The sequence below is a fragment of the Microtus ochrogaster genome, linkage group LG9 (assembly GCF_000317375.1).
Source record: "Microtus ochrogaster isolate Prairie Vole_2 linkage group LG9, MicOch1.0, whole genome shotgun sequence".
Taxonomy (NCBI): domain Eukaryota; kingdom Metazoa; phylum Chordata; class Mammalia; order Rodentia; family Cricetidae; genus Microtus; species Microtus ochrogaster.
The window spans coordinates 6,171,445-6,195,964 of NC_022034.1; the positions used below are offsets into that span (position 1 = coordinate 6,171,445).

Consider the following 24,520-nt stretch of genomic DNA (forward strand, 5'->3'; position numbering starts at 1 on the left):
GTGAATGGATGTGCACATGTGAATGGATGTGCATATGTGGTACATACGTGAATGGATGTGCACACGTGAATAGTTGTACGTACGTGAATTGATAGGGAAGTCACTGTTTGCCTGACTGTGTTTGGCTGCAAACAGTAGCGTATTCTTAAAAACCCGTTTTCTTGAGCAGCCGTTTTTAGAGGAGACTGGCTAAATTAGAAATACACTCTTTTTTTTCTGTATAAAAACATCTTAACCAAAAATGTGCTTCAGCAAATGTGAAGCCAAGCGCAGGATGGCGTCCTGGCTGTCTGTGTCTTCCTGAATGTGTCTTCTTCCTCGGTTACGTGCTCATGCCATGCTCTGGTTGCAGTTGGCTCACAAACACTAAACACACACAGCATCACCACCACGCGCCTCTCTATGGCAGATAGATCAGGTCCCTGCAAGTTGACCAAGCCCTTGTTTCCAGGGATGTCCTGTGCAAAGAAGTCTTGCCTTCCTGTGGGTGGCGTCCGGGCCCTGTCACCTCATAGCACCTGGCCTAAGTGCCTGCGCATGGGACCTGTGTCCTTCCTTCTGTCCTGCTGTGTGCTCCCAAGGCTGCTATGACCATTGTTTCCACTGGACAGGACACCAGTATACATAGGCACAGTGTCCTGTCCAGCCTCGCTCTTACTTCCTCCTTTGTCTGTAGCCCCTAGAGCTAGCTAGCACCTGTGCCCAGGAAGGACGTGCAGAGTAGAAGACAGTAGCAGAAGTGGACTCTGTGCTGGAGGCAGGGTGGGGGTGGGGTGGGGAGTAGGATTGGTGGACAATTCAAGGATCTGAGGGGGTGCCCTGGCACCCCTTTATAAAAACTACGTGTGGCAATATGTGTCTGTAGTCAGTCCTGGGGAGCAGAGACAGGAGGGTCCGTGGGACTCTGTCCTGACAGTGCAGCCCAATTGCTGCTCTCTAGACCGGTGAGATCTTGCCTCTGTGGAGGTAGACGCTTCTGAGGTTTCTCTCTGGCCTTCACACATGTGCGTGCATCTGCGCACATACGAGACACATGGAAATAAAAATGCAAACATGGAATATAGCTTTCAGTCCTCAGATGCATAGAGTATACATAGGCACAGTATTCTGCCCTCTTAGGGACACCACACAGGCTTAAAGAGGCAATTAGAGGTATTCCAATTAAATTTTTGTCACCCAGAAAAATATTATTTAATATTAAAAGAAGATAATGTAGCCAACTGAGATGGCTCAGCAGGTAATGGCTTGCTGCGGAAACCCGATGGCCTGCGATCAAGTTTGTCTGACATGCACATATGTGTGTTTTTTAGGTTGCAACTGCCAATCTTGCTTGGGCTTCCGTAGCAATACACCAAGTGCAGGTAAGTCCAGGGGCGTTCTCACAAGGGCATCCCAAGGCAGCAGTAGTGGAGGCTAGAGTCGAGGCCAGTAAGCCATCCCCAGCTTTGGTTTTGGGTGTAATATTTTATATCTGAACAATGTCATCTTTGTAACCCTTATGCTCATTTGTAAGTCATCGTAAATCTCTTGGTGCAGGCACATATGTGTTGTTCTTTACGTGACAAGAAGAGAAGGGTAATTTCAGGGTGATGGCAGGAGTAGTAGGGTCTCCTGGGGCCACAGAGTGTGTTGGGCACTTCCCGGATTTGGAGGTGGAAGCGCGTGTGTAACACATAAGGGTGGAAAGTGTCTGCGCTGCTCACAGCTCTTTGCCTCAGTGAGAGAGTGTGTGTCCCAGGTGGGAGAGCTGTGCAGCCATGATGTGAGAGAATAAACACTCTGAACAGGGGTTAGCATGTAGCATTTTTCAAGAAGTAAGACCAACAGCGATTGTGTAAACAGTGCTCTGGGGTCTGGTCCTAAGTCATCAGAGCTCCCGGATGACTAGAAACTGTTGTCTGTGTGGCAGGTGTGCAGAGGTCTCGCCAAACAGACCGAACTGAATGACTTCCTGCTCGATGTATCGAAGTAAGTGTTGTACCTGACCTTGGGGGCAGTGGTGTGAAGCACAGGTCCCCAGGGTGACATCTCCATCTGCTGCACGAGGCATGCAAACATTCAGGGGAGAGTTCGTTGTCACTTTGTGGATTACAGAATTGCATCTTTGTCTGTGTATGTAGTGATCTTAGTCTGACATTTATTCTGGAAGCAGAAGATTGCTGCCGCTGATTTCTCTAACCTTTTCCAAGATGTGTTCTCTGGCATTTTCTAACAAGGTCACTCTACACAGCATCGTTAACAATGACATTCCGTTTCTCTGAAGCTTGACCTAGATCACCTCCCCGGGTTGGTATTGAAAGCTATTACAGATATTTATTAAAGTATAGGTTTGTGTTGACTTTGCATTCTACAGGAGAGACCTTCTGTCTACACAGCCTACCTCATTAATAACAAAGCCTTAAAGCTCAGGATATGGTCACCTGGGTCATGCCCCCCTACCAGTTTAGTAACTTGGGGAAGCACCTACTCATCCCTGGCCTCCAGCAGCACTGTGGCAGGTACTGGCTTCTCCTGGCCCTGCCAGTGCTTCCTAAGTCCTCACTAGCACATTCTGGAGCCCTGCGGACTGCTCAGGCTGGAGTTGCTGGCTCACTTGGGAGCTGCTCTCTGGGATCTGAAATTAGAGGCATGTAGCTCTAGTGATTGCTCGTTCAACTCTACGAACCCTGTCAAACGTGTTGGGGACCATGATGATGTTAACTTCAGAGCACACAGAAAGGGACGCTAAGCTTCTCTCTGGTCAACACATTTGCACATTTTGGAAGTGTCCCAAAGCTGATTGCCCATGTGACACATTATGACTTCCTGCCTTCTGCTCACTTAGGAGACTCACTCACTCCAGTGCTGTCTTCTCCTAGGCATGAGCTCACAATACAGTGAAGTCCTCAGTTTCGTGGCTCTCAAGTGAAGGAGAGCATCTTCCATCACTGTATCATGGCATCACAGTACACATGTTAATTTCAGAGCATGGCTGAAATCCTCAAGAGCCAGCAAACCCATATCGAGTAGTTTTTAATATATTGTGTGATGGCTGGCTGTTGGAGTAACATCTTAGTGGGTGTCTCACTGCCTCTACAACACACTCCTGCCACTGAACATGCATTTTACCTTAATAAAACAATTACAGGTCCTTGGGTTCCAACTGCTTGCATTATGGTATTTCTTCTCAGGTTAGTTCTTCTGATTTCTCAGTGCAGTTTGACTTCTAATTTTATTTTTTTTCAGCAATCATGCACCTGAATCCAGTCCTATGTAGTTTATATTACAGCCTTGCTCCCTCCTCTCCGTTAAGCAATGATATAATTACTGGATGATTCCACTGTACTAAGGCAATGATAAAGCTTCATTGATTGTTTTAATAATTATAACTGAAGGTTTCTCTCCCACCCACCAGTTATCAAATGACCACTCTGAGGCTTAATATTAATTACAAACAGTTTGGCCAGTGGCTCAGACACTGCTTGGCCAATGGCTCAGGCACTGTTTGGCCAATGGCTCAGGTTGATTACTAACTAGCTTTTACATCTAAATTATCCCATTTCTGCTATTCTATATTTTACCATGAGGCTCGTCACTTGTCACCTCCCATCTTGCTACTCCAGCAGCTGCTGATGTCTCCCTGACTCCTCCTTTTTTCTCCCTTTATCCATAGTTGGATTTCCTGCCTAGCTATTGGCCAAATCAGCTTTTTATTAATCAGTGGCAATAAAACATCTTCACACCACGTCAAATAATATACGTATTCATTTATTTAAATGTGGAACCCATAAACTGTGTTGAGAGCTTCACATGCACCATGCTGTCTGTAAGGTTGCTCATGGAACTTGTGTTTGTGTTTTTCAGGACATACTTTGATAACATAGTTGCCATAGACTCTCTACTTGAACACATCATGGTAGGTGTTTTCAGTTCTGACTGTGATTTTCCCTCCACCCTTATGTTCTTGGTCTTTACTCTTGGTGTGGCATTCTGTGTGTATTTGATGAATATGCTCTGTTAATCATCATGAGTTATGGCTCTTTGAGACCCTCTGTCTTCCTTCACCTTTGTTGAGAACTTGGGGAGGACCCTGGGATCCCCTGGTTTAAACAGCAATACTTGGAGAAAGCTTGATTTTGCTTCCTGGTCTCCAAGGCACTTTCTGTATGAGTCAAAGTAGGGAGCCCCCTTGATGCTGATCCTAAAGTTCGGTCTCCTTAAATCAAGTCTCAGTGGCCCTCTTCCGGAAGTAGGTGTGCTGACAACTGTTTCACTGTGATTCCCATGGCTGCATCGTCTGTGTCTTGAGATTTTTGCATTGGATCTTCTCGTGCAGCCTCTTCAGCATTGGGCATGCTCAGTCGTTCAGTTTTCTGAATTTTTCTAGATGTGTTCCCTCCTCCCTCCTTCGTTGGTCCCGTGTGTTGACAGCGCTGTCCACTGTTTCTGTTTGGTGGCTGACTCTTCTGTGTTTGCTTCTGCCCTAGAATCTACTTCCTTACTGAGTTTTCCCATGTTTGACTCACCTTTCACCCACTTTGTGAGCTATGTTGTCCAGCTCCTGAGTCACATCCCTTCATCTGAGCCCTGAATCTGATCACTGATGATTCTGGAAGGCAGATCCTCAGATATTTAATTAGTGTTTCAGTTACCCTGCTGTCTTGAGCCTGCATGCTGGGGAGTCGGGAGCCTGGGGAGCTATTGTGGTGGCTGGCTTTCTCATTTTCCTGTTTCCTCCAGGCCCTACTTTCCCGTTGTTTCTGTTTATTCTATGAGAGTGTTCCTGGTGTGTTGTCTTCACTTGGGTGTTGGTCACCCACCACTGTTTAGCTAGCGGGAGGCTGGCAGCAGTGACAGGAAGCCGCCTTGACAAAGCCCTTGGTGACAACACACACTGACAGACTCATGTGCTTCAGAGATGCTGCTGGCAGAAATGTGGCCGAGGGCATTTCAGAGTGCAAGGTGTTAACGGTGATAACTAGAAAGAGAATGGGCTGAGGAAAGAAGAGGGAGTAGCTCTGGATGAGAGGGAAAGTGTAGAGGCGGGAAGAGTAGAAATGGCAGGAAATAGTAGGATGGGTATGAGGAAGGAAACATTTACAAAAGGTTACTTGGACACAAGCTAGAAGATGATGACAACAACTAAAATACAGAAATGTAAATAAAAATTAGCAAATGAAAACGAGGGGGCAGTGAGACAGCTCAGTAGTTACAAAGCTTTGCTGATTTGGAGAGTGCAGTTCTCTGCACCCATCTGGTGGCCCACAGCCAAGGGGACCCAGCATCATTCTGGCCTCAATGGCCACCCACACACATCTGCATGCATTAGCACACAGAGGTTCTCCAAAATTGAGATAGAAACAATTAAGTCTGTGTTTCTTCTTAGTTGGGATAAATGTAGTGGCCCACTTGCCTTGGTTGTTTTTGGAGCTAGCTCTGTGGGTGGAGAAGGCACTGTTACTATCAATAATCCAAATAAGTGAAATCCATTGGCCAGTCTGGCCTCCTTCCCGAGAGCAATGTCTGTTTCAGACTCAGTCTGTGTGCTTGGCAGGGCTTTTCCAACTGAGTGACACCCTAGCTCATAGGACCAAGCTTTCTGTGGTTTCCTAACCTGAGACCCCTGCTTGCCGGTGTTCTGGGACTCTGTTCTTCATAGGCCCTTTGTCACTCTTAGAGCTTTAGGTAGAGAAAGCAGAGAGGCGAGAAGGGGCTAGAAACTCTGGTGTTCTGAGCTTGGAATGCCGTCTCTGGTACAGGCACAGCCAGAATCTGTTTCATATACTTCCTATGCAATCTCACTGTGTAGCCCTGGCTGCCCCAGAGATCAGAGTTCCGTTTGCTTCTGCCTTCAGGATTCTGGGATGAAAGGCATGGGCCGCCATGCTTGGGGTATTCCATAGTCTTTCCAGTCATAGACAGCAACCAGGCCGTGTGGGTGCCGGCCATAGTGCTGACAGAGACAGCCCAAGATGCCAGGAGCATCCCGAGAAGCTCCTGGAAAGAACTCGGAGAGCTTGAGGATGCTCGGAAAGAGAGAACAGTCGCTGGTCAGCAGGTCAAGGACAGTGCTCTAGTATTTCAACACCAGCAGGAGCGTGGGCACCTGTGAGCTGTTTGTTCTTGTTGTATCTGCTGGGATCAGCATACAGACTGACTTAACATGCAGTGTTCATTGTGTGTCCCCTTCTCCACTCCTGTATGCACACTCCTGATTCCTTCCCCAGTATAGAGCAGCTGAAATCAAAGCGCATCTCCTGCTAAGGTTCGCGGTAACCAGCTTCAGTTTCCCACCAGTTTACTCTGGCTTCTCATTTGCCTCAGATATATGCAAAAAATCTAGTGAACGCCGACCGCTGCGCGCTCTTCCAGGTGGACCACAAGAATAAGGAGCTGTATTCGGACCTGTTTGACATTGGCGAGGAGAAGGAGGGGAAGCCCGTCTTCAAGAAGACCAAGGAGATCAGGTACAGCTGGAGTGGCCGTCCCGGCTTCGATGCAGATGCGCAGGTCTCCTGTCGTCCACTTCTCTGTGCCTCTTCACAGGTGTGCTGACAAGGCTTGTCATACTCTGATATCATTCCCACCAGGACCCGCCTCCTGAAGGTAGTGCTTCTGGGAATGACATTGCTGTGCCAGCGAAACCGCGCCTAGGAAGCGTTAGCGTCACTCCTGGAAATGCCGTCTTCCGGAGGCGGTCCTTTTGGAAATCATGTTGGAAAAACTTACTAGTGCTCCCAGGTAGGTAAAGGTCGCTCCGGCCACAGCCGGCAGGCTCCTGTGTGTAAGAACAGGGTGAGCGTAACCAACTCAGCCCCTGCTGCTTCCCAACTTGTGAGCAGAGGAACTCGAGGACTTGAACACCTCCTGGACCTGACCGTTGACTGGATCAGCTACCCTGCTGCTGCCTTCCTTGTTCCCTTAAGTGGCAGCTATTGTCATTTCCAAGGACAGACGGCCTTTACTTGTTGGCAGAGTCCTGGTGGCTCGGTCTTGCCACAGCCTGGAAGCCTACACGGAGCACTAACAGGTGGAGGAGTCGAGCATCATGTGCAGATGTCAAGTCCCTTTCACCCTTCGCCTCTTCTTGCTGTGTCCACTTTGACCTTCCATATAATCTCTGCAAAATTCTCTAGTGAAGCACCATGTCCTCAGTAATAAATGTTTTCCATTTGGTTGTAAACGGAAGTTTCTGCCCTGCCCGGTCCCAAAGAAACACACACAGGCTTATATTAATTATAAACGGTTTGGCCTATTAGCTCAGGCTTATTATTAACTAGCTCTTACAACTTAAATCAGTCCATGACTCACATCTCTGTTTAGTCACATGGCTTGGTACCTTTTCTCAGTGCAGCATTTTTTTTCTTGCTTTCTCTGCATCTGGGTGGTGACTGCAGACTGAGGCTTTCCTCTTTCCAGAATTCTCCTATTCTGACCGCCCTGCCTATACTTCCTGCCTGGCTACTGGCCAATCAGCATTTTATTAAACCAATATGAGTAACAAATCTTTACAGGGTATAAGAGCATTATCCCACAGCACCCCCCTTTTTCTTTTCAAAATAAGAGGGGACCAGGCGGGACAGAAACTTCCTTTTACAAATGTCGCCGACATGAGGGAACTATATCCATATTTGGCTGCTTCACCTTATTAGGAAATTGATCCCACAGGACAAAATGAGGCCAGCCACAGGCTGTCGCCACTCTGCCCCCGGCACTTTTGTTTCTAGGGTGATGGGTCCTGCGTTGTATAGTCACACAATGCTGATGTAAAGGCACCGTCAGGGTACAAGGGGCTTTACATTTTGTTCATTTCTTGGTTTGGTTCTAGCTCTGGACTTGCCAACCTGGTGATGGTTACCCAGTTAAATTGGTTTTCCTCGCCTTGACTTTGGGTATTGCTCACACCTCTGGTGCTGATCTAACTGTGGAAACAGCGGCTCGCGTTTCCGAGCACAGGGAGTAGGAGTGGAGGGAACCAGGCTATGGCTTTGCCGGCACTGGTGGATGCTGGTCGCCAGCATCACTGAGAACTGAAGGAACGTCCTCATTCATCACTGAGAACTGAAGGAACGTCCTCATTCATCACTGAGAACTGAAGGAACGTCCTCATTCACACGGCTCTCAGCATGCTCTGAAGAGACTGTGGCATGGCTCGTGGTGTCTAATTTGGGCTCCTGAAAGCATGAGGGAATGGGGAGGGTGGAGACTTTACATTTCACACAGTGCTGGTCCTTTGGGGGATGTTTTAATTCTGTGTTGGGTCAGTGCCCTTTTGAGGTTGGAAAACTCTCAGCGTGAGTTGCCGGTGTATTTCTTAAGTCACTAATTTTTGAAATAAACACATGAATGATTATCATACATAAAATATAATAATGTGAAAATTATCTATCAGGATGATGCTCTCTCGCAAAAATATAACCAAACATTATCAATTCATGTATGGATCCTGATTGTTTTTAAGATGAGCAAACTAGAGACTTGAAAACACCTCTGCACTGTTTCTCTGTGGTACGTGGGCTGCAGACAACAGATACTCCATGTTCTGTGTTCAAAAAGGTCGACAGAGCTGAGTCCGGGCTGCACATGTGCAACTTAGTGAGCCCAGCTGTGAGGGAGATCCGCTAAGAAAGCGCACACACTGTGACCAGTGAACTGACTTGCTGGTGGCCAGTGTTAGAGCCTAACAGAGAGTTTTCCGTTTCACTTCTCAGTCAGTGACATTCTCAAGTTAGTGTGTATTAAATCTCCCAACTTGGTTCTGAGCTAGCCCTGTATGGTATTTTGCTGCTTCCCTTTGATGTATCTTATAAGATCATTTAGGATATATAAATATAAAATTAATATGTATTCTTAAAGGTTCAGTTTAACATTTGACAGTGAAAAGCTTTGTAACTATCTAATTAGCATGTCCCTGTTTTTCTGTTTCTGCAGGTTTTCAATTGAGAAGGGGATTGCTGGCCAAGTGGCAAGGACAGGGGAAGTCCTGAACATTCCAGACGCTTATGCAGACCCGCGTTTTAACAGGTGAGAGGGGAGTTTGGCCCTTGTCATTTCTCCCTTGAGGTTCCCTGGCTGAACCCTCTTTGATAGGGTCTGTTGTCCCAGCCTGTTATCAGTGGTCAGAGCATGGTCTGAGGCTATTCATACATCAGCGTTCCCTGCCGGGCCCTGACAGAGTCAAGTGACAGAGCTACCGCTTCTCCTGGTGGCCTTGTCACGATTTCATCACTCTGTGCGCTGTCTCAGTGTGCACACATCTGCCACACGGAAATAAGGAATTGGGTTTTAGATCATCCTGTCTGGTTTGTTGATTTAGGCCCTGTCCTGCATCCACTGTAGACAGAACTGGTGTTGGTTACTTGATCTCTCTGTGCCTCAGAGTCATCCTCTTTGAAATGGGTGTGAAAACACCTACTTGTAATGGCTTCTTATGACTGCAGATAGATCATCCTCATAAGAGCTCGGGAAACTTTGCTACACACAATACAGGGATTGAGTAAGCCACCCAACTGGGATATGGTTACAGTGTGATGTTGAGATGGCCATTGAGAACTTTTTAGGCATCTCGGATTCTGGAGAACTTGACATCATAGTATATGCACATTTTCTATCCCTTGAAATTAGATTAGTATGATTGTCTGGAAGTCTTTCCTGTAGTTAATGATACATGTTAGACACACAGGACTGCATATAGAACCACAGCGGGATGCTAGTGATGTTTTACCGACAAGCTGAAAATACTAATAACCTTCCATTTCCCCAGACAAGCTTGCTTGTCCTTACACTGCTCAAATACAGAAATTGTTGGTCATCATTTAAAAATCTTTATGTAAAATTGGGGAGTCAGACTATTGGAAAAATAAAAAAAAGCAGCCATCAGATTGAGGGGGACCCTTGCAAAGCATGTGACGTCATCATCTTAGTATCTAGATTGTATGAGATCTCCCCATAAAGGGCAGGGTCTGTGGGGTGCTTCACCAGAAAGGACACGTTCATGGCCACTCAGAACATGGAGAGTAAACAGGGCCCAGCAAGGGGCTTTCTAAAGCAGGTGGGAGGGGCAAGGATTGTTCAGTGAATGGGACCCTACCACTTTGCTGGTGGGAGTAGATCAGACAGCCCGTTGGGGAAACGGTGGTACAGTTTTGACCATAAGTGATCCTCCAGTCTACCCTACTCCTACACATACACCAGGGGAAACAAAATCATTTGTCCACAGAGACTCAGGTGCAAATATTCCCAACAGGTTTACTTACAATAGCCGGTAACTAGCTACTAACCAGTGACCGTGTCCAGTTAGTGGCGAATGTATATGTGAAATGTGCCGCCAGTAGAGACCTGGATGGTTTATAAACATAACGGGTTGAGAAGGGAAGCCCTCGGGCTGGTTCTGTGAGTGGTTCTGGGCAACCGAAAGCATCTCCTCAGATCAGGAATCAGCAAACCCTCCACTCTGAAGGGCGTGCGTGCTACTGAGGAGTTGTGGTTCATGATGAGTGTGATTGTATACCACTTGGGTGATAGGCATGGTTGCAGAGTCCTGCTCTAAACCTTAATGTGAATATTCCCATTTAAAATAGCAAGTTACCAGACTCATAAATATGACCAGGTTAAGAGGAAGACACTGTTTACCAGACTTCCTGCACTCTCTCCTGAATCATCTACCTTGTCTGTTTACTTAATGATCCCGATGCCGAAAGCCCAGTTGATAGGCCAGGAGCCTCCAGTAGAAAACCATTGTAAACAAGATTGAATAAGCTTGGATCTTCTTGAAAATATTTCAACAAAACGCTTTCATTTTTGCACCATCTCAAATCCTCAGTGCCGTTCCAACACACACACACACACACACACACACACACACACGCACACACACACACACAAGCTACGGGAGCTATGTTGAGATTCATGGTGATTGGCATTCATTGTCTTTACCGCTGGTCTTTCATGCTGGTGACAGAACTGTCCCTTCTGTTTCCACAGGGAAGTTGACTTGTACACGGGCTACACCACCCGGAACATTCTGTGCATGCCCATCGTGAGCCGTGGCAGCGTGATCGGCGTGGTGCAGATGGTCAACAAGATCAGCGGCAGTGCCTTCTCCAAGACGGACGAGAACAACTTCAAGATGTTTGCCGTCTTCTGTGCTCTGGCCTTGCACTGTGCTAACGTAAGCGTGCCTCTGGACTCGGTGCAGCCTTCGCGCCCAGTGCTTGCTTTTGTTCATGTCTGTTTCCTGCTCATGCCTGCTTTACAAAGGACCTCACAGTGCCTGAGGAAAACTATCTCCCGAGGCTGTGAGCAGATCTCAAGGTGTGAATTTGTTCAGAAAGAATTGATCACATACTGATGGAGCATGAAGCACTGGCCTTGCGGCTCATGTCTGCTGGGAAAGGGGAAATGTTGCCTGGTATTTGTCATACATGGTAGACTAGGGAGTCTTTGCTAGGCAGGAGCAGCCACTCATGTCTCCCCGCTGGCCAAGGAAGGTCTGCTTATGAGGAAACTCAGGGTTCAGTTGAATGCGTGCGTGTAACCGTTATGAATGACACCCTCTAGTCCTCTTGGCCACTCTGTCCTGTTCCTGAGAAATTAAATGAGGCTTAGTTTATGCTCTGAAATTTATCCTCTATCTTCTGTGTTGCTATAGGGTTGGGCATGTAATGACCCATAAACTAATAATCCTATAATGGCATTTGGTGCTGCAATTAGGGAAACTGTGGACCTCTTACTGAGCCGTCTCACCAGCAGGACTTAACAGGATACCACTTTAGTAACTTAGAATGTTTGGAGGAATGGGATTGAGTCATTGAGGCATCTCACCTAACCCAGTCGTGCTGACCTCCCAAAGCGGCAGGTTCTGTGTGCCTCCGCAACCCAGCACAGTTCGCACCCTCTGCTCCTAGGACGGGGCAGCTGGCCTTCGAGGGGAGTGAAGGATATACACCAGAGTGGCTGCAATTCATTTTGATTTCTATTGCCGAGATGCTTCTCCTTACTAAAAACTTAAAAAAAAAAGAAACCACACATTACTTTTGAGATCTTTTTCAACTCTGAAATATGAGAGCAGTGTGGAGCTTGATCTCTTCTCTCCTCTTGGCCTGCCGATGCTCTCACTGGCTGTGTCTCACATCAGAGAGAAGAGCACTTCCGGGTGCCTCTCAAAGCATCCTCATAAGCCAAATGGAGAGGAGCAGAGTTCTTTCTGTGGGCTCCTTGGAGCCCAGCTCCATGCCTTTGCAGCTGTGGAGGAAAGGGCCAGGGCCTGAGTGTGGACATCGCTCCTAGGCTCTCCTGGCGCTTTCTGAGCCAGTTGGCCTTGCTGTGTTGAGCATGTTTTCAGTAGGAACGCTACCTTGCTGCATGCCTCCCCCAAGCAGGTAACAGGACAATGTCAGCTCCCTCCCTCCCTCCTCCCCTGAAAGTTCTGCTTCTTTCTGAAGAACACTCGTGTTTATTAAGATCATAGATATGAAATGACTTTGTGAGGTGTAAAGCAGCCTGCAGTTGTTGGCTCTCACTAAGTCTAGATGCATGCGATCCTGGGAACTCAGAGGAGTTTTGCTCCTGAACGAAGAGCCCATAGACCCATAATGGCTTCTAACCTGTGTGTGCGTGTGTGTGTGTGTGTGTATGTGTGTGTGTGTGTGTGTGTGTTGTTTTGTATGTATGTGTGTGTATGTGTGTGTGTGGTTTGTAGCCAGGTTCTGTGGTCCTTTTGGATTGTGATACATGTTCAAGAGAAGAGGCAGGCTGCAGGACCATACTAACACTAAATATGCTTTTATTCTCTTTAGTTTATCTTTGGGTGTATCAGGCTTCATCCTGCTGATGGAACCAAAGGGCTTGTCTGGTCAGCAGTACCTACATTTCATCTCTCGAGCTAACTGATCATTAAAAGTACTTCCAGGGGAAAACAACCATTTTGAAAGGCTAGGAGTCTTTGAAATTAGTAGAATCAATTAGTCTTTACAAGCCTTGTGGTTTTAAAGAGGCTTTCAGTGGAAGAGTTGAGCATGGGCCTGGAACAGGAAGGCCCTGAGAATAGACTGACTTTGTGCCTTTTGGGTCAATCGATTCTCCACACCTTGGAGGTATGAGGAAATCACCTTTGTGCTGGGGAGATACCACATGATGGGCATTGTTCTGGACACTTGACATATAAAAACCCCACCTCACAACCATCATGTGGGTGACTCCACCGTACTAAGAGAAGCTGGACAGTGCAGTTTGTGTTTGAACAAGGTATCTGAGGCAGCAGGGTAAGTGTGGGACAGAGTCAGGCATGAATGACAGGCCCCTCTGTCCTTCTCAAGTTCCACACCCTGTATTCAGCACAGCCCTTTACCCAGCATCCCGTAGGAAGACCAACATCAGGGAGTGATGGTAAGGGCTGACACCAAGCCCTACAGCCTGAGTTCTGAGGGTAGGGTGGGGAGAAATGACTCTTACAAGTGCTCAAGTTGTCCTCAGGCCTCCACAGGTGTACCAAGGTACACACACACATCTACCCCAACCAAAAGGAATAAATAAATAAATGAATGCAAAGAAAGGAGTGACATTATGTACCACATAAAATACATAGCACGTTAGCTGGGCGGTGGTGGCGCACGCCTTTAATCCCAGCACTCGGGAGGCAGAAGCAGGCAGATCTCTGTGAGTTCGAGGCTAGCCTGGTCTACAAGAGCTAGTTTCAGGACAGGAACCAAAAGCTACAGAGAAACCATGTCTCGAAAAACAAAAAACAAAACAAAACAAAACAAAAAACAAACAAAAAAAAACATAGCACGTGGCCTTTAGCAGGGTTTAGTAGAGTTCTCTAGAGACAGAATGAATAAGGAGCACAAAGTGACAGATATTACCTGAGAGACAGGACTTGGCAGAACTGGTTTAGGCAATGATAGTGGCTGTGCAGTCCCAGGACAGCCTTAAGCTGCAGATCTCAAGGAGTGCAAGCCGAGTTCAAAGGACTCAGAACCAAGGACAGCAATGGCGTGACTCTCAGTCTAGCTGGAGGCCTGAGAACTTGAGGGCTACAATTGTTAGTGCTGGAGTCCAAAGCCTGGAACCCGGAGCTGTGGTGTTCAAAGACCCAAGGGAATCTCTGAGAGGCAGCTACAGAGGGAGGGACCCAAGGGAATCTCCAAGAGGGAACTAGAGAGGGAGGGGATTATGGGGGTGGGAGGGGGATGGAAGGAGATGCTGGGGTGGAGGTTCATTTGAGTGAGTGGATCTTCTGAGAACAGCACCCATCTACAGAAGCACCCTCAAGGACTCACTAACCAGAAATGCCTTCCAAGTCCTGGCTATCCCATGGGTTAAGGTGACACTTCACCCTAAACACCACAGTGCTTATGGGCGATTTTTACAGAAGTGGGCGTGGTTAGAGTTCAGAATAAGCCTTCATGAAGAGCATAGAAAACAGGACAGAGATGAAAAAGACTTTGGAATAGAGAGACAGTTTGACAGTCAGGATGAACTTAATATGATGATGTTAAGTGTAGATACTAGCCTGGCTGCTGTGTGGAGTTTTGAAAAATCCTGTGTACCCTCAGCAAAGGCTTTAGAGAAATGCCTGTGGTCGATCTTATGTGATAACTTAATAAAGCTGGCTTCTAACGTGCAAACTTTGTCAGTACTGTGATGGCAAACATGGATAGGCACAGACTCACGGTCAGGCACACACAGATAGGCACAGACTCATAGCCAGGTGTAGTGATGAGGTGGGCTGGCCTGCTTTTCGTCCCGCCAGGCTCCCACACGGCTAGCTTTACACTCGAAATAACAACACGGAAACTGTATTCTTTTAAACACTGCCTGGCCCATTATATCTAGCCTCTTCTTGGCTAACTCTCACATCTTGACTAACCCATTTCTAATAATCTGTGTAGCACCACGAAGTGGTGGCTTACCGGGAAGGATTCAGCATTTCTGACCTGGCGGCTGGCTCCATCGCATCTGACCTCACTTCCCTTCTTCCCAGCATTCTATTCTGTCTACTCCACCTACCTATGTTCTGACCTACCAGGCCAAGCAGTTTCTTTATTAATTAACCAATGAAAGCAACAGATAGACATATGACCTTCCCACATCAGCCAGGCACACACGGATAGGCACAGACTCACAGCCGGGCACACCCTTGTCAGTGCTGTGATGCCAAACATGGATAGGTACAGACTCATAGCCACGCACACCCTTGTCAGTGACAAACACGTATATGCACAAACTCATGGGCAGGCATATCCACAAAATCTAGACCCAAATCCCTAGATATTCACAGATAGCGCACGCACACACACCCCCTTCTCCAAGTCACTAGACTCCAAAGCCTGGACAATGGTCCAGTCTGTGTCTTTATATCTGTTAACAATCTCTAGCCCCTGAAGCCTAGGCTTCAGTGATATCCCATAGGTTTACACAGATGTATGTGAGTGTCACCTGCTACTGAACGCAGGGCAGCTTTCCATTCCTTAATTGATCTGCAAGGGAATTCTCAGTGTATGCTGTGTCACTCAAGAAGAGACAGCTGTCCCCTTCAATGCTTGTTTTGTGGTCTTAGTTAACTTAGCCAAAGCCTCTGAGCCTTGGTTTCCTCAATGGCAAGTGATGCTATAGTGTCCCCTAGGATTGGCCCTAGTGCTGTAGATGCTGATGTCTGGCTTCTTAGTCTCCAGCAGATCTAGTCTGCTCCTTTGCTTTCTAGTCTAAGCTGCTCTGGTACCATATCTTAGGATATATCACTGTAGATGGTTTTACGGAATACCAATTCATTCTTTAATGGCAGCCGGACAGGCTAGGCTAAACTGCCTTTCAGGAAGATGGAGACTGGAGGCTGAGATTGAGGATCTGCTGGGAAATATCACGAGAAAGGTTGCAGAAGGACTGTTGATATCCGTTCCAAGACGAACACTCCCAGGAGGGAAGTCAGCAGTTCCTTCTGTATTCACGCTTTGTCTTGGTTTCAGATCAAGGGCAGGGTGTGCAGGAAGTTCTCACACGTGCCCTACCCCATCTGAGCAGGAGAGGAACAGTCTGTTTCTAGCGCTACACTCAGAGTGTGCTGGGGCCTGTCATTAAGAAAGACATTTCAGATCCTCCCGCCCAGGGTGAAGACGAGAAATATCCTAGTTGTCTGACTTTGTGCCATGGCCATGTCCACGAACCAGAGGCTGTTAGCTTCAGGAGAGACCGCCGGGTTCTGTGGGTTGGGGCAGCGTCGTTCAGTTTCTAGGGCGTCCCTCCTTTGCTTGTCTCCTTACTTCCTGTATTTCCTACTCACTTTTTCATCCATTTGCTCCTTCCAGTTTATCTTGGATAATTGCTGTGGGCATTCTATTCCCAGGACTGCTTCTTTATTCTTGCATGTACCCCAGGCCTGGACTGTTTGGAGCCCATTTGAAAGTCCTATGCGTCCGTGAGTAGCATAAGCTTCAGAACCCCAGCTTCCTGTTGTCCTGTCTAGGTCTCCACACCCTCATTGCCTGAGGACAGTTTTGCATCCCGAGCTCCATGCAGCCGCAGCTCTTTCTGCATGTCACTTGTTCTGCTGGGGACTTCATTCCCAGAGCCCCACAGCCACCTCTGCTGGTGTGGGGTTCCTTTGGCCTGCTGTGACACAAGTTTCTTATTCTGTACAGGATATGTCTGGTCTTAAGATTTGTGAAGAGAATCCGTTTCATATTAATACTGATATCATTTAATGCTATTGAAAAATAACATACTGAAAATACCTATTTTAAGAAATATTTACTATCATTTGAAATGCAAATTAAATCAATGGGAGAGAAAGTGTGCTTAGCTTATATTAGTGAATGTGTTTTGAATCTCAGACCTCCCCAGAATTAATCCAACAGTAACGCGGCATGACCCAGGCCTAGCAGTGAGTCCTCGGTGTGGTGTTTCCTGATGTCTGTGGTGCATTTCCCACTACAGGCAAATGCCGGCTCCCCACAGGAAGTATTAGACAGGAAGGGGGAGGTGCAGTTGCTCCTGCCTGATGGCACAGAACATCACTGTTGTGCAGGAGTTGTTAGACTCTTCTTGACCATCATTAGAGGAGGATACAGCAGTCCTGGGGAGTGAACGGCATGCCGAGCTGAGAGTAATCTGACAACAATACAGAAGCTTAGCAGCTTCTGGCACTGAGACCGGAACTGTCACCAGCCAGTGACATCAGCCCTTCCCAGCCTCCTGTGATTGGTTGGTCACTAAAGTGCGCTCACTTCACAGGTGGGGACCTGGGTAAGATAACTGAGGGTCCTGCCTACATGATTGCAGTCGGTTAACGGCAAAGAGATTCTATTCAGGGAGATGAGTCCGGAGTTCACACTCTCTAGAACTGCTCCTCCCTGAGGTGACGAGGGGTCTACTATGACCACTAAAGACTTGGTGCCTTCTAATTAGCCCATCTGTGAGCACCACAGGACTGTCATGAGGGTTTAGCACATAGATGGTTAGCTCTGAACAGCAACCAGCCAATGGTTTCTTTCTGCTAAGAAGCCAGGTCCCAAGTTTTAAAGCATAAAGGTTGTACTTTTAGTTTATGGTAGGGTGAGGCCACACTCACGTTCTCAGGTTGTCTCAGGTTGGGGTTGTAAGGACTTGTGTCTGTCCCCTGTCCTGGTTCTGAGGACCTGTGCCCATCCCCTGTCCTGGTTCTGAGGACCTGTGCCTGTCCCCTGTCCTGGTTCTGAGGACCTGTGCCCGTGCCCTGTCCTGGTGCTGATGGGGCATCTTTGCCTGTCCCCTGTCCTGGTTCTGAGGACCTGTGCCCATCCCCTGTCCTGGTTCTGAGGACCTGTGCTTGTCCCCTGTCCTGGTTCTGAGGACCTGTGCCCGTGCCCTGTCCTGGTGCTGATGGGGCATCTTTGCCTGTCCCCTGTCCTGGTTCTGGGGACCTGTGTCTGTCCCCTGTCCTGGTTCTGATGGGTCATCTGTGTGGACTTCCGTGTTAGGCCAACAGCCATTGCTGCTTCTTAAAGTGTCTTCTGCTATGACAGGTTCCAAGATTAATTCCCAGTGATCATATATAGTCAACTGATGGAGCACTAAAAAGACATACAGTCATCTGTCTTCCTTATTTCACAGTGAGGGCCTAGATTATATCATTCCCTGATGTTCACATCAAAGGCTACTTACCAAATGAAAAGATGTGTACAATCCCCAAAACTCATTTATTTCTACATGACATTAAACTCATTTATGTTGTAGTTAATTTTAGAGTAAGCACAACATAAAATGAGTGAAAATATAAATAAAATCATATGCTCTAATGTATTGGCATTATAGCTTTTTAAATGAAAAAGATGACAGAAATCTTCAACCAGATTGCAGCTCACCAGTTTGTAAGAGACAGGGGCAGAAACAGGAGTTTAACTCCTAGGTTGTGACCCAGTGCAGCTGCCTTTACCTGCCTCCCCAATATGCAATCACAGTGGGCTACGGGGCATGCCAAACTGTGCCAAACACTGACAATCGCAGCGATGTTGCCCTTCCTGCCCGAGCCTGGGTCATCTCTAGGACAAACAGCCAGGAGGAGTTCACGAGGTTTGGGGGAAGCGAAGGGAGCATTTGCTTGAGTTTTCCAGTGAATGATGTGGGTGGAGCATCATGCTGTGCTCTTTGGCCATAGAAGAGCTCGCTCTCCCGAAGCTCACATGCAGCATGGTCCTGTCCTGTCCAGGGTGGCGGCTGTCCTCTGACACCTAGGAGGAGGCAGTGGGCTGTGCAGCAGTCGGTGTTGGTAAACACTGTTGGAACCTCCCCTTCACCCTTGCTTTCACCTGTGTGCCCTTCCCGCTGCCCATGGGTGTGTGGTTTTTCCGCACTGCCTGGGCCATGTGTTGGCTTTTTACATTATTCACACATTTCCTTGACAAAAAAAGGACATGTTTCAAATTTGCTGTCCTCTCCTGACAAATGAGCCAATATTTTGACATTTAAAAGATAATATTTAAAGGAATAAGCAATATTTCAGAAGTTTCTGGCACCATTAATACCAATGAGAAAATATGTAGTTGTTCCAAAAAAGGCAGAACATTGCCCCCTCTCCCCTGCTCTCTCTCTCCCACTCTCTTCTCTTCTCTCCTCTCTGTCTCTGTCTCTCTGTCTCTGTCTCTGTCTCTCTCTCTCTCTCTCTCTCTCTCTCTCTCTCTTTTCTCATTCTGTAATGCAGCATGGGCAGGTACTTTCCAGGCTCAATCCATTTAGTGTTCAGTAAACCTCATATATCTGGATGGATATCTTGTTATCTAGATTTGGAGATTTTTCTTTTATGATTTTATTGAAAATATTTTCTGTGCCTTTGGCACAGTTCTCCATCCATAACCGTGATTCCTAGGTTTGATCTGTTCATGGTGTCCCAAGTGTCTCATGTGTTCTGTTACATGTTCTTTGTTTTCACCTTACTCTTCTCCTTGAATGAATAACCCCACCCCTCCCCCCTGTCTCCAGGATTCCCAGTCTGTGCAGCACACAAGCTGTGCTCTCAGCGAGGCCCGCACTGAGCTTCTCATTTGGCTTGTTGAATGTCTTATTTCCAGCTCTATTTCACTTTTATTTTTCTGCAGTATTTCTCTCCCTTTATTGAATTCTAATTTTGCAACTTGAATTGACTTACTTTTTTCCCTAGGCTGCTTGTTTGTGTTCTACTAGAATTCATTCAGAGATTTATTCCTGTCTTTTTTAGATTCATTCAGACATTTTTGTTCTCATTAAATTCACAGACATATTTATGGTTGTTCTATTTGTTTTTGGATTCTTGGTGATTTATTCCAAGTGGTTTTCATTAAGGACCATTACAATGGGATTGGTAGTTTTGGGGGCAGACATTGGCCCTGGTTTTTGCTGTCACATTTGTGTTGTGTTTTGTGCATCTAGAACTTGGTCAATCACATCTTTGGCATGAATTGCTGGCCCAGTTGCATCGACTGGCCATTTGGGTCTGACTTTGGAGTCACCATGTCACAGTAGGAAACTAAGGATATATAAGGACCTGGAGCTGTGGTTTTGTGGACTCGGACAGGTGCTCCTGATGCCAGTCTGAGCCTGGGGAGAGGGTCCCGGAGCCAAGTGTCTCTGATCTAACCCAGGTCTCAGCCAAGCTTGGGATGGGATAGGAGGAGGTCTGTCTGTGGTCAGGTGTCTGTGACCTCACACAGATGCTGCTCTCAGTGGTAGCCTAGGCCTGGGATGACACTGCTTCGTGTAAATTTTATGGGACATAATGACAGAAGTGCATTCACAATCATTTCAGAAGTTGATAAGAATTCTGTACCAACCACAAGCCAAAGGTAATTGAATAATTTTTTTAAAATGAAACTTGTCAGCCACTCACACAACTGCGGTCTTCACACAACACAATCTACAATATGCTAATGTGCTAGTGTCATACCATAATGCTTCAAACATTGTCTTTTCTTCCCACATTAATCTATCGTGTTTCTATGAGAGCAGATGTGCCATCACACACAGAGCCATGTAGGTACTTGGTGTGTTGGGAGCCAAGACTCCAGTGAGGGTGTGTGATGCTTCTCAGGGAAACTCATTAACAAACACCTCGGATTCAGAGGCATCCGAATCATAATGAAGTTTTCCACTGCTGTGTGTTATAACAGCATATTGTGTGTTATAGCTTCTCAGTTACTTGACCCCATATGGGGTCACATCCCACAGTCTCCAGAGCTGTGTGGTCCAGCAGAGATTGCTAAGAACTGTGCCAAGTAGTTTTAAATCATGATATAAAAGACATACTGATCCTTGATGCCTCTCATCACCATTCATATCATTACCTAGATGTAGTAAGGAGGCCGCTTGTTCATTTCCCGGCTGCCCAGACTCCCAAAATAACCACACAGAAACTGTATTAACTAAAGCACTGCTTGGCCAATTATTTAAGCATATTGCTAGCTATATCTTGAATTAACCCATCTCCATTATTTTATATTTTACCACGAGGCTCATGGCCTACCAGCAAGGTTTCAGCAACAGTTCCATGGCTTCTCTTCACTCCATCTCCTTTCTCCCAGCATTCAGTTTAGTCTTCCCCACCTATCTAAGTTCTACCCTAGCAACAGGTCAAGGCAGTTTCTTTATTCACCAATGATATTCACAGCATACAGAGGGGAATCCCACATCACCTAGATGATGAACATAACCTCGAGTATAGAAAACAAGCTGTCCTATACTCGTGTTACACCCAAGTGTGAAGTATTGGAGAAGCATTAATCGCACACATTAACTTTTGTGAAGGGTTCGCTTTTCCACTATAATGTCCACATACTCCCACAGAGTTACAAATTCACACATGTAAACATTGTCCTTTTTACTGGCTCCATTGCTTTTTAAATTTTATCTCACAATATTTTATATTGGTGTATAAATATTTATAAAACTATATTTGCACGCATATAAGTACACATGGTCTTACTAATGCAACAGGACAGGAAGCTGCTCTTGCTTTATTTTCAAATCCCCTCCCCACCTCTCTCTCAAGATGAGTCACCGGCACAGGCTGGGGGCAAGCACTCAGCACCACCTATGTGCCAAGCCCTCAATTGTCCATTAGTGTAGTCCCCTGTTCATGTGTCTACTCCACCGGCATGATATTGTGCATCATAAAAACATGTTACAGGTTTGGATTCATTGCTCCAAAGCTGGCAAAACCCCAAATTCACTTAAGAAAAGAAAAAAACCCATACAATTAAATCAGGGAAAGAAATACAATCCTCTCAAGGAAGCCAGTTTGGGTATTCTGGGTGACATGTAATTTCAATGTGTTTGTTTTAACAGGTATAGAGGGTCATAGATCTTAGTCAACATGTTTGTTTTAACAGGTATAGAAGGGGCATAGATCTTAGTCGTTTGTTTACTGATAATACAAGCACATTTGATTTTTAACTCTTTTATTACTAACATAAACATGTAGTAGAGGACATTATAGAAAAGATAAATGGTGATGTGTGGTGAGAAGATACTTGTTAAGGAAGATGTAACTCAGACAAGTGCTGTCCCTTCAAGGTTGTGTGTGTACACAGCTCCAGTGTGTCTCAACTGTGAGCCCCAGAGAATCTCCCGATGCCGCGACCCAGTCCCCCACTCACACCCCTCTTGCCTTGCAGATGTACCACAGGATCCGCCACTCAGAGTGCATCTACAGGGTTACCATGGAGAAGCTGTCCTACCACAGCATCTGTACCTCAGAGGAGTGGCAAGGCCTCATGCAATTCAACCTGCCTCCACGCATCTGCAGAGAGATCGAGCTGTGAGCTTCTCATGCTGTTTTCACTGAACTAACGCCAAGCCGATGGCGGAGTCAGAACCACGGTTACCGTGGGATTGTCCTGTGTGGTTTCACGCGGTGCTCCTTCTGCTTGCCTTAAGTAACAACTCTGAAAGTGAAACCCTGTGTAGTGACCCAAGCCTGCAACACCAGTGCTTGGGAGGCTGAGGCAGCAGGTTCAGAGCTCCAGGCCAGCCAGGGGTGTACAGTGAGTCCTTGTCACTGAACTAAATTTGAAACCAGTAACCTAAATGCTGACATTTCTTATTACTCTGTCATACATTCCAAATGGCATATGAAGGAATTTAGTAATAATTTGTTTCATCTTTGCACATCTGTTCTCCAGTGTGTGGCTAACACACTTTAAGTCTAGAGAAGCGGGCCTTGTGGTGCTTGTGTGCCTGTGGCGTTCAGCTTATGATTGGAAATATATGCCTTTGCCACACCGCTTACTCTGGTCGGGGGGTTAATGATTACATTAGCAAACAAGAACACAGTTATTGTGTGGTGACCAGTGGTTACAGGTATTAAATTTGTGTTTCAGCTTAGATGGAAGGCTGTTACTGATAAGGTCCCCTGGATGATACACACACATACACACACACACATATGCACACACACACACATATATATATCAATTGCCCTGGTGACACCTGTGTCCCCTGGATGGTGTGCTATATATATATTAGGGTCAGTTACCCTGGTGGCACCTGTGTCAGCTGTTTTAACAGAAGACTCTGTAGGGTCCCGTAGGAACCCGCCAGGTGTGGCAGGGACGGCAGAGGCGGGGGCAGATCACCATGTCCCTTGACTGTTGGGGCGGATGAGAGGGTATATTGATTTTCATGCCTGCTGTGCTCAATCCGATTACACCTAATGATCCGCTATTCTCCTCCCATTTCAGATTCCACTTTGACATTGGTCCTTTTGAGAGCATGTGGCCTGGGATCTTTGTCTACATGATCCACCAGTCTTGCGGGACATCCTGGTATGCGCGACCTAGGCGATTCCTTTAGAATGTGGGGGTGACCTACTTACCCACCTGTACCTAACCAGGTTCTTTGTATAGTGATGGGAAACTATGACATTTTAATAGGCATTCAAATACAAATCGACTTTTCCAAATACTTAAGGGACTGTCGACTTCCTGGCCTCTTTGTCTGTAGGCATAGCAGACAGCTGTCTAGGCTTTGTCCTGGACACAGGTAACCTAGATGCAATGCTAGCATTTCTTATCACTCTGTCACACATCCCAAGTGGCATTTAGTGTCATTTAGGCTGTGTAGTGGAAGAGGCAGGATCTACACTTAAAGTAGTGCGTTGGAATAGCACCTGCCTGTAGCATCCTCTTTGAGGTCCACATGTATCTGTTAGGTGAGGCACAAAGGAGACATTTCTCAGGGAATGAGACAGCAACTGCAGGCTGTTAACCCTCTCCATCTGCCCTGTCCAGCGTAGTTCCGTGACCTCGTGTGTGATGGTTTACATCTTACTCACACAGGTCCAAAGCACAAGGATTGCATTCACTTGTTTTCCTTATGTTGTGGTTTGCATTAATCCGTGTGCAGAGACCTTTAGTTTCTCTGGAATGACACTGTCTGTCTTCTTCAGCTATGGGTCTTCTCTTCTCTTATCAGTAGCAGCGTTGGGACTGGCAGCTGCAGTTGTTGCATAGACAGTTGAGGATGTGGCTGGAAGTCATTAGAAACCGGACCTTTCCATTCAGGGACGGTGAAAGATTTAATGAGGGGCGCATAAGCTGTGCATACTCCAAGCTTTATGAACTCTTTGTCTTTTAATCTGCCTGAGATATATTTTGAGAGTTGTAGGGTCTCAATTAAGAAAAAAATAATAATCCAGTAACAGGGTGTACAATAACATGAGTGTCCTCCTCCTTCATGTACTGTGTGAAGAGATTTGGGTGTGGCTATTTTCTGCTTGTAACATAAGCATACCTTACTGCCCTGCATTCGCCCTGAAAGCCTAGTCAGGTGCAGAGTTTTGTAATATGTGCTGGCATTTGTGGGTCTGAGTGTGCCTCTTAGAGGCCAGGAGGACGCTGTGCGTGGCTGTCTGAGCCCTCTGGAGCACGGGCAATGCTTGTAAACACAAGGAGCTCATACAGGTAAGCAGGGTAGACGGCAGGCTGACTGGCAGAATGGGCCTATCAGAGTTGGGCTTGGTTCTTCTGCTGCTTTCTGGTCTTAGAAGGAACAAGGAGTGGAAGAGACTACAGAGCTCATGGGCAGCCAGGAGGGAACC

General features: G+C 46.7%; 1 protein-coding gene across 4 annotated transcripts in view; it reads left to right on the forward strand.

The window, feature by feature from the left end:
- The window catches only part of Pde10a (phosphodiesterase 10A), a 444,083-nt gene that overhangs the window by 398,421 nt on the left and 21,142 nt on the right, over positions 1–24,520 (forward strand). For all 4 annotated transcript variants that reach the window (XM_026787449.1, XM_026787447.1, XM_026787448.1 and 1 more), the window contains 8 exons: positions 1,311–1,361; positions 1,910–1,968; positions 3,844–3,895; positions 6,304–6,446; positions 8,911–9,003; positions 10,963–11,149; positions 22,098–22,240; positions 23,163–23,246. In XM_026787449.1, coding sequence (XP_026643250.1) covers positions 1,311–1,361; positions 1,910–1,968; positions 3,844–3,895; positions 6,304–6,446; positions 8,911–9,003; positions 10,963–11,149; positions 22,098–22,240; positions 23,163–23,246 — 812 coding nt within the window. The remainder of the gene's footprint in view (positions 1–1,310; positions 1,362–1,909; positions 1,969–3,843; positions 3,896–6,303; positions 6,447–8,910; positions 9,004–10,962; positions 11,150–22,097; positions 22,241–23,162; positions 23,247–24,520) is intronic.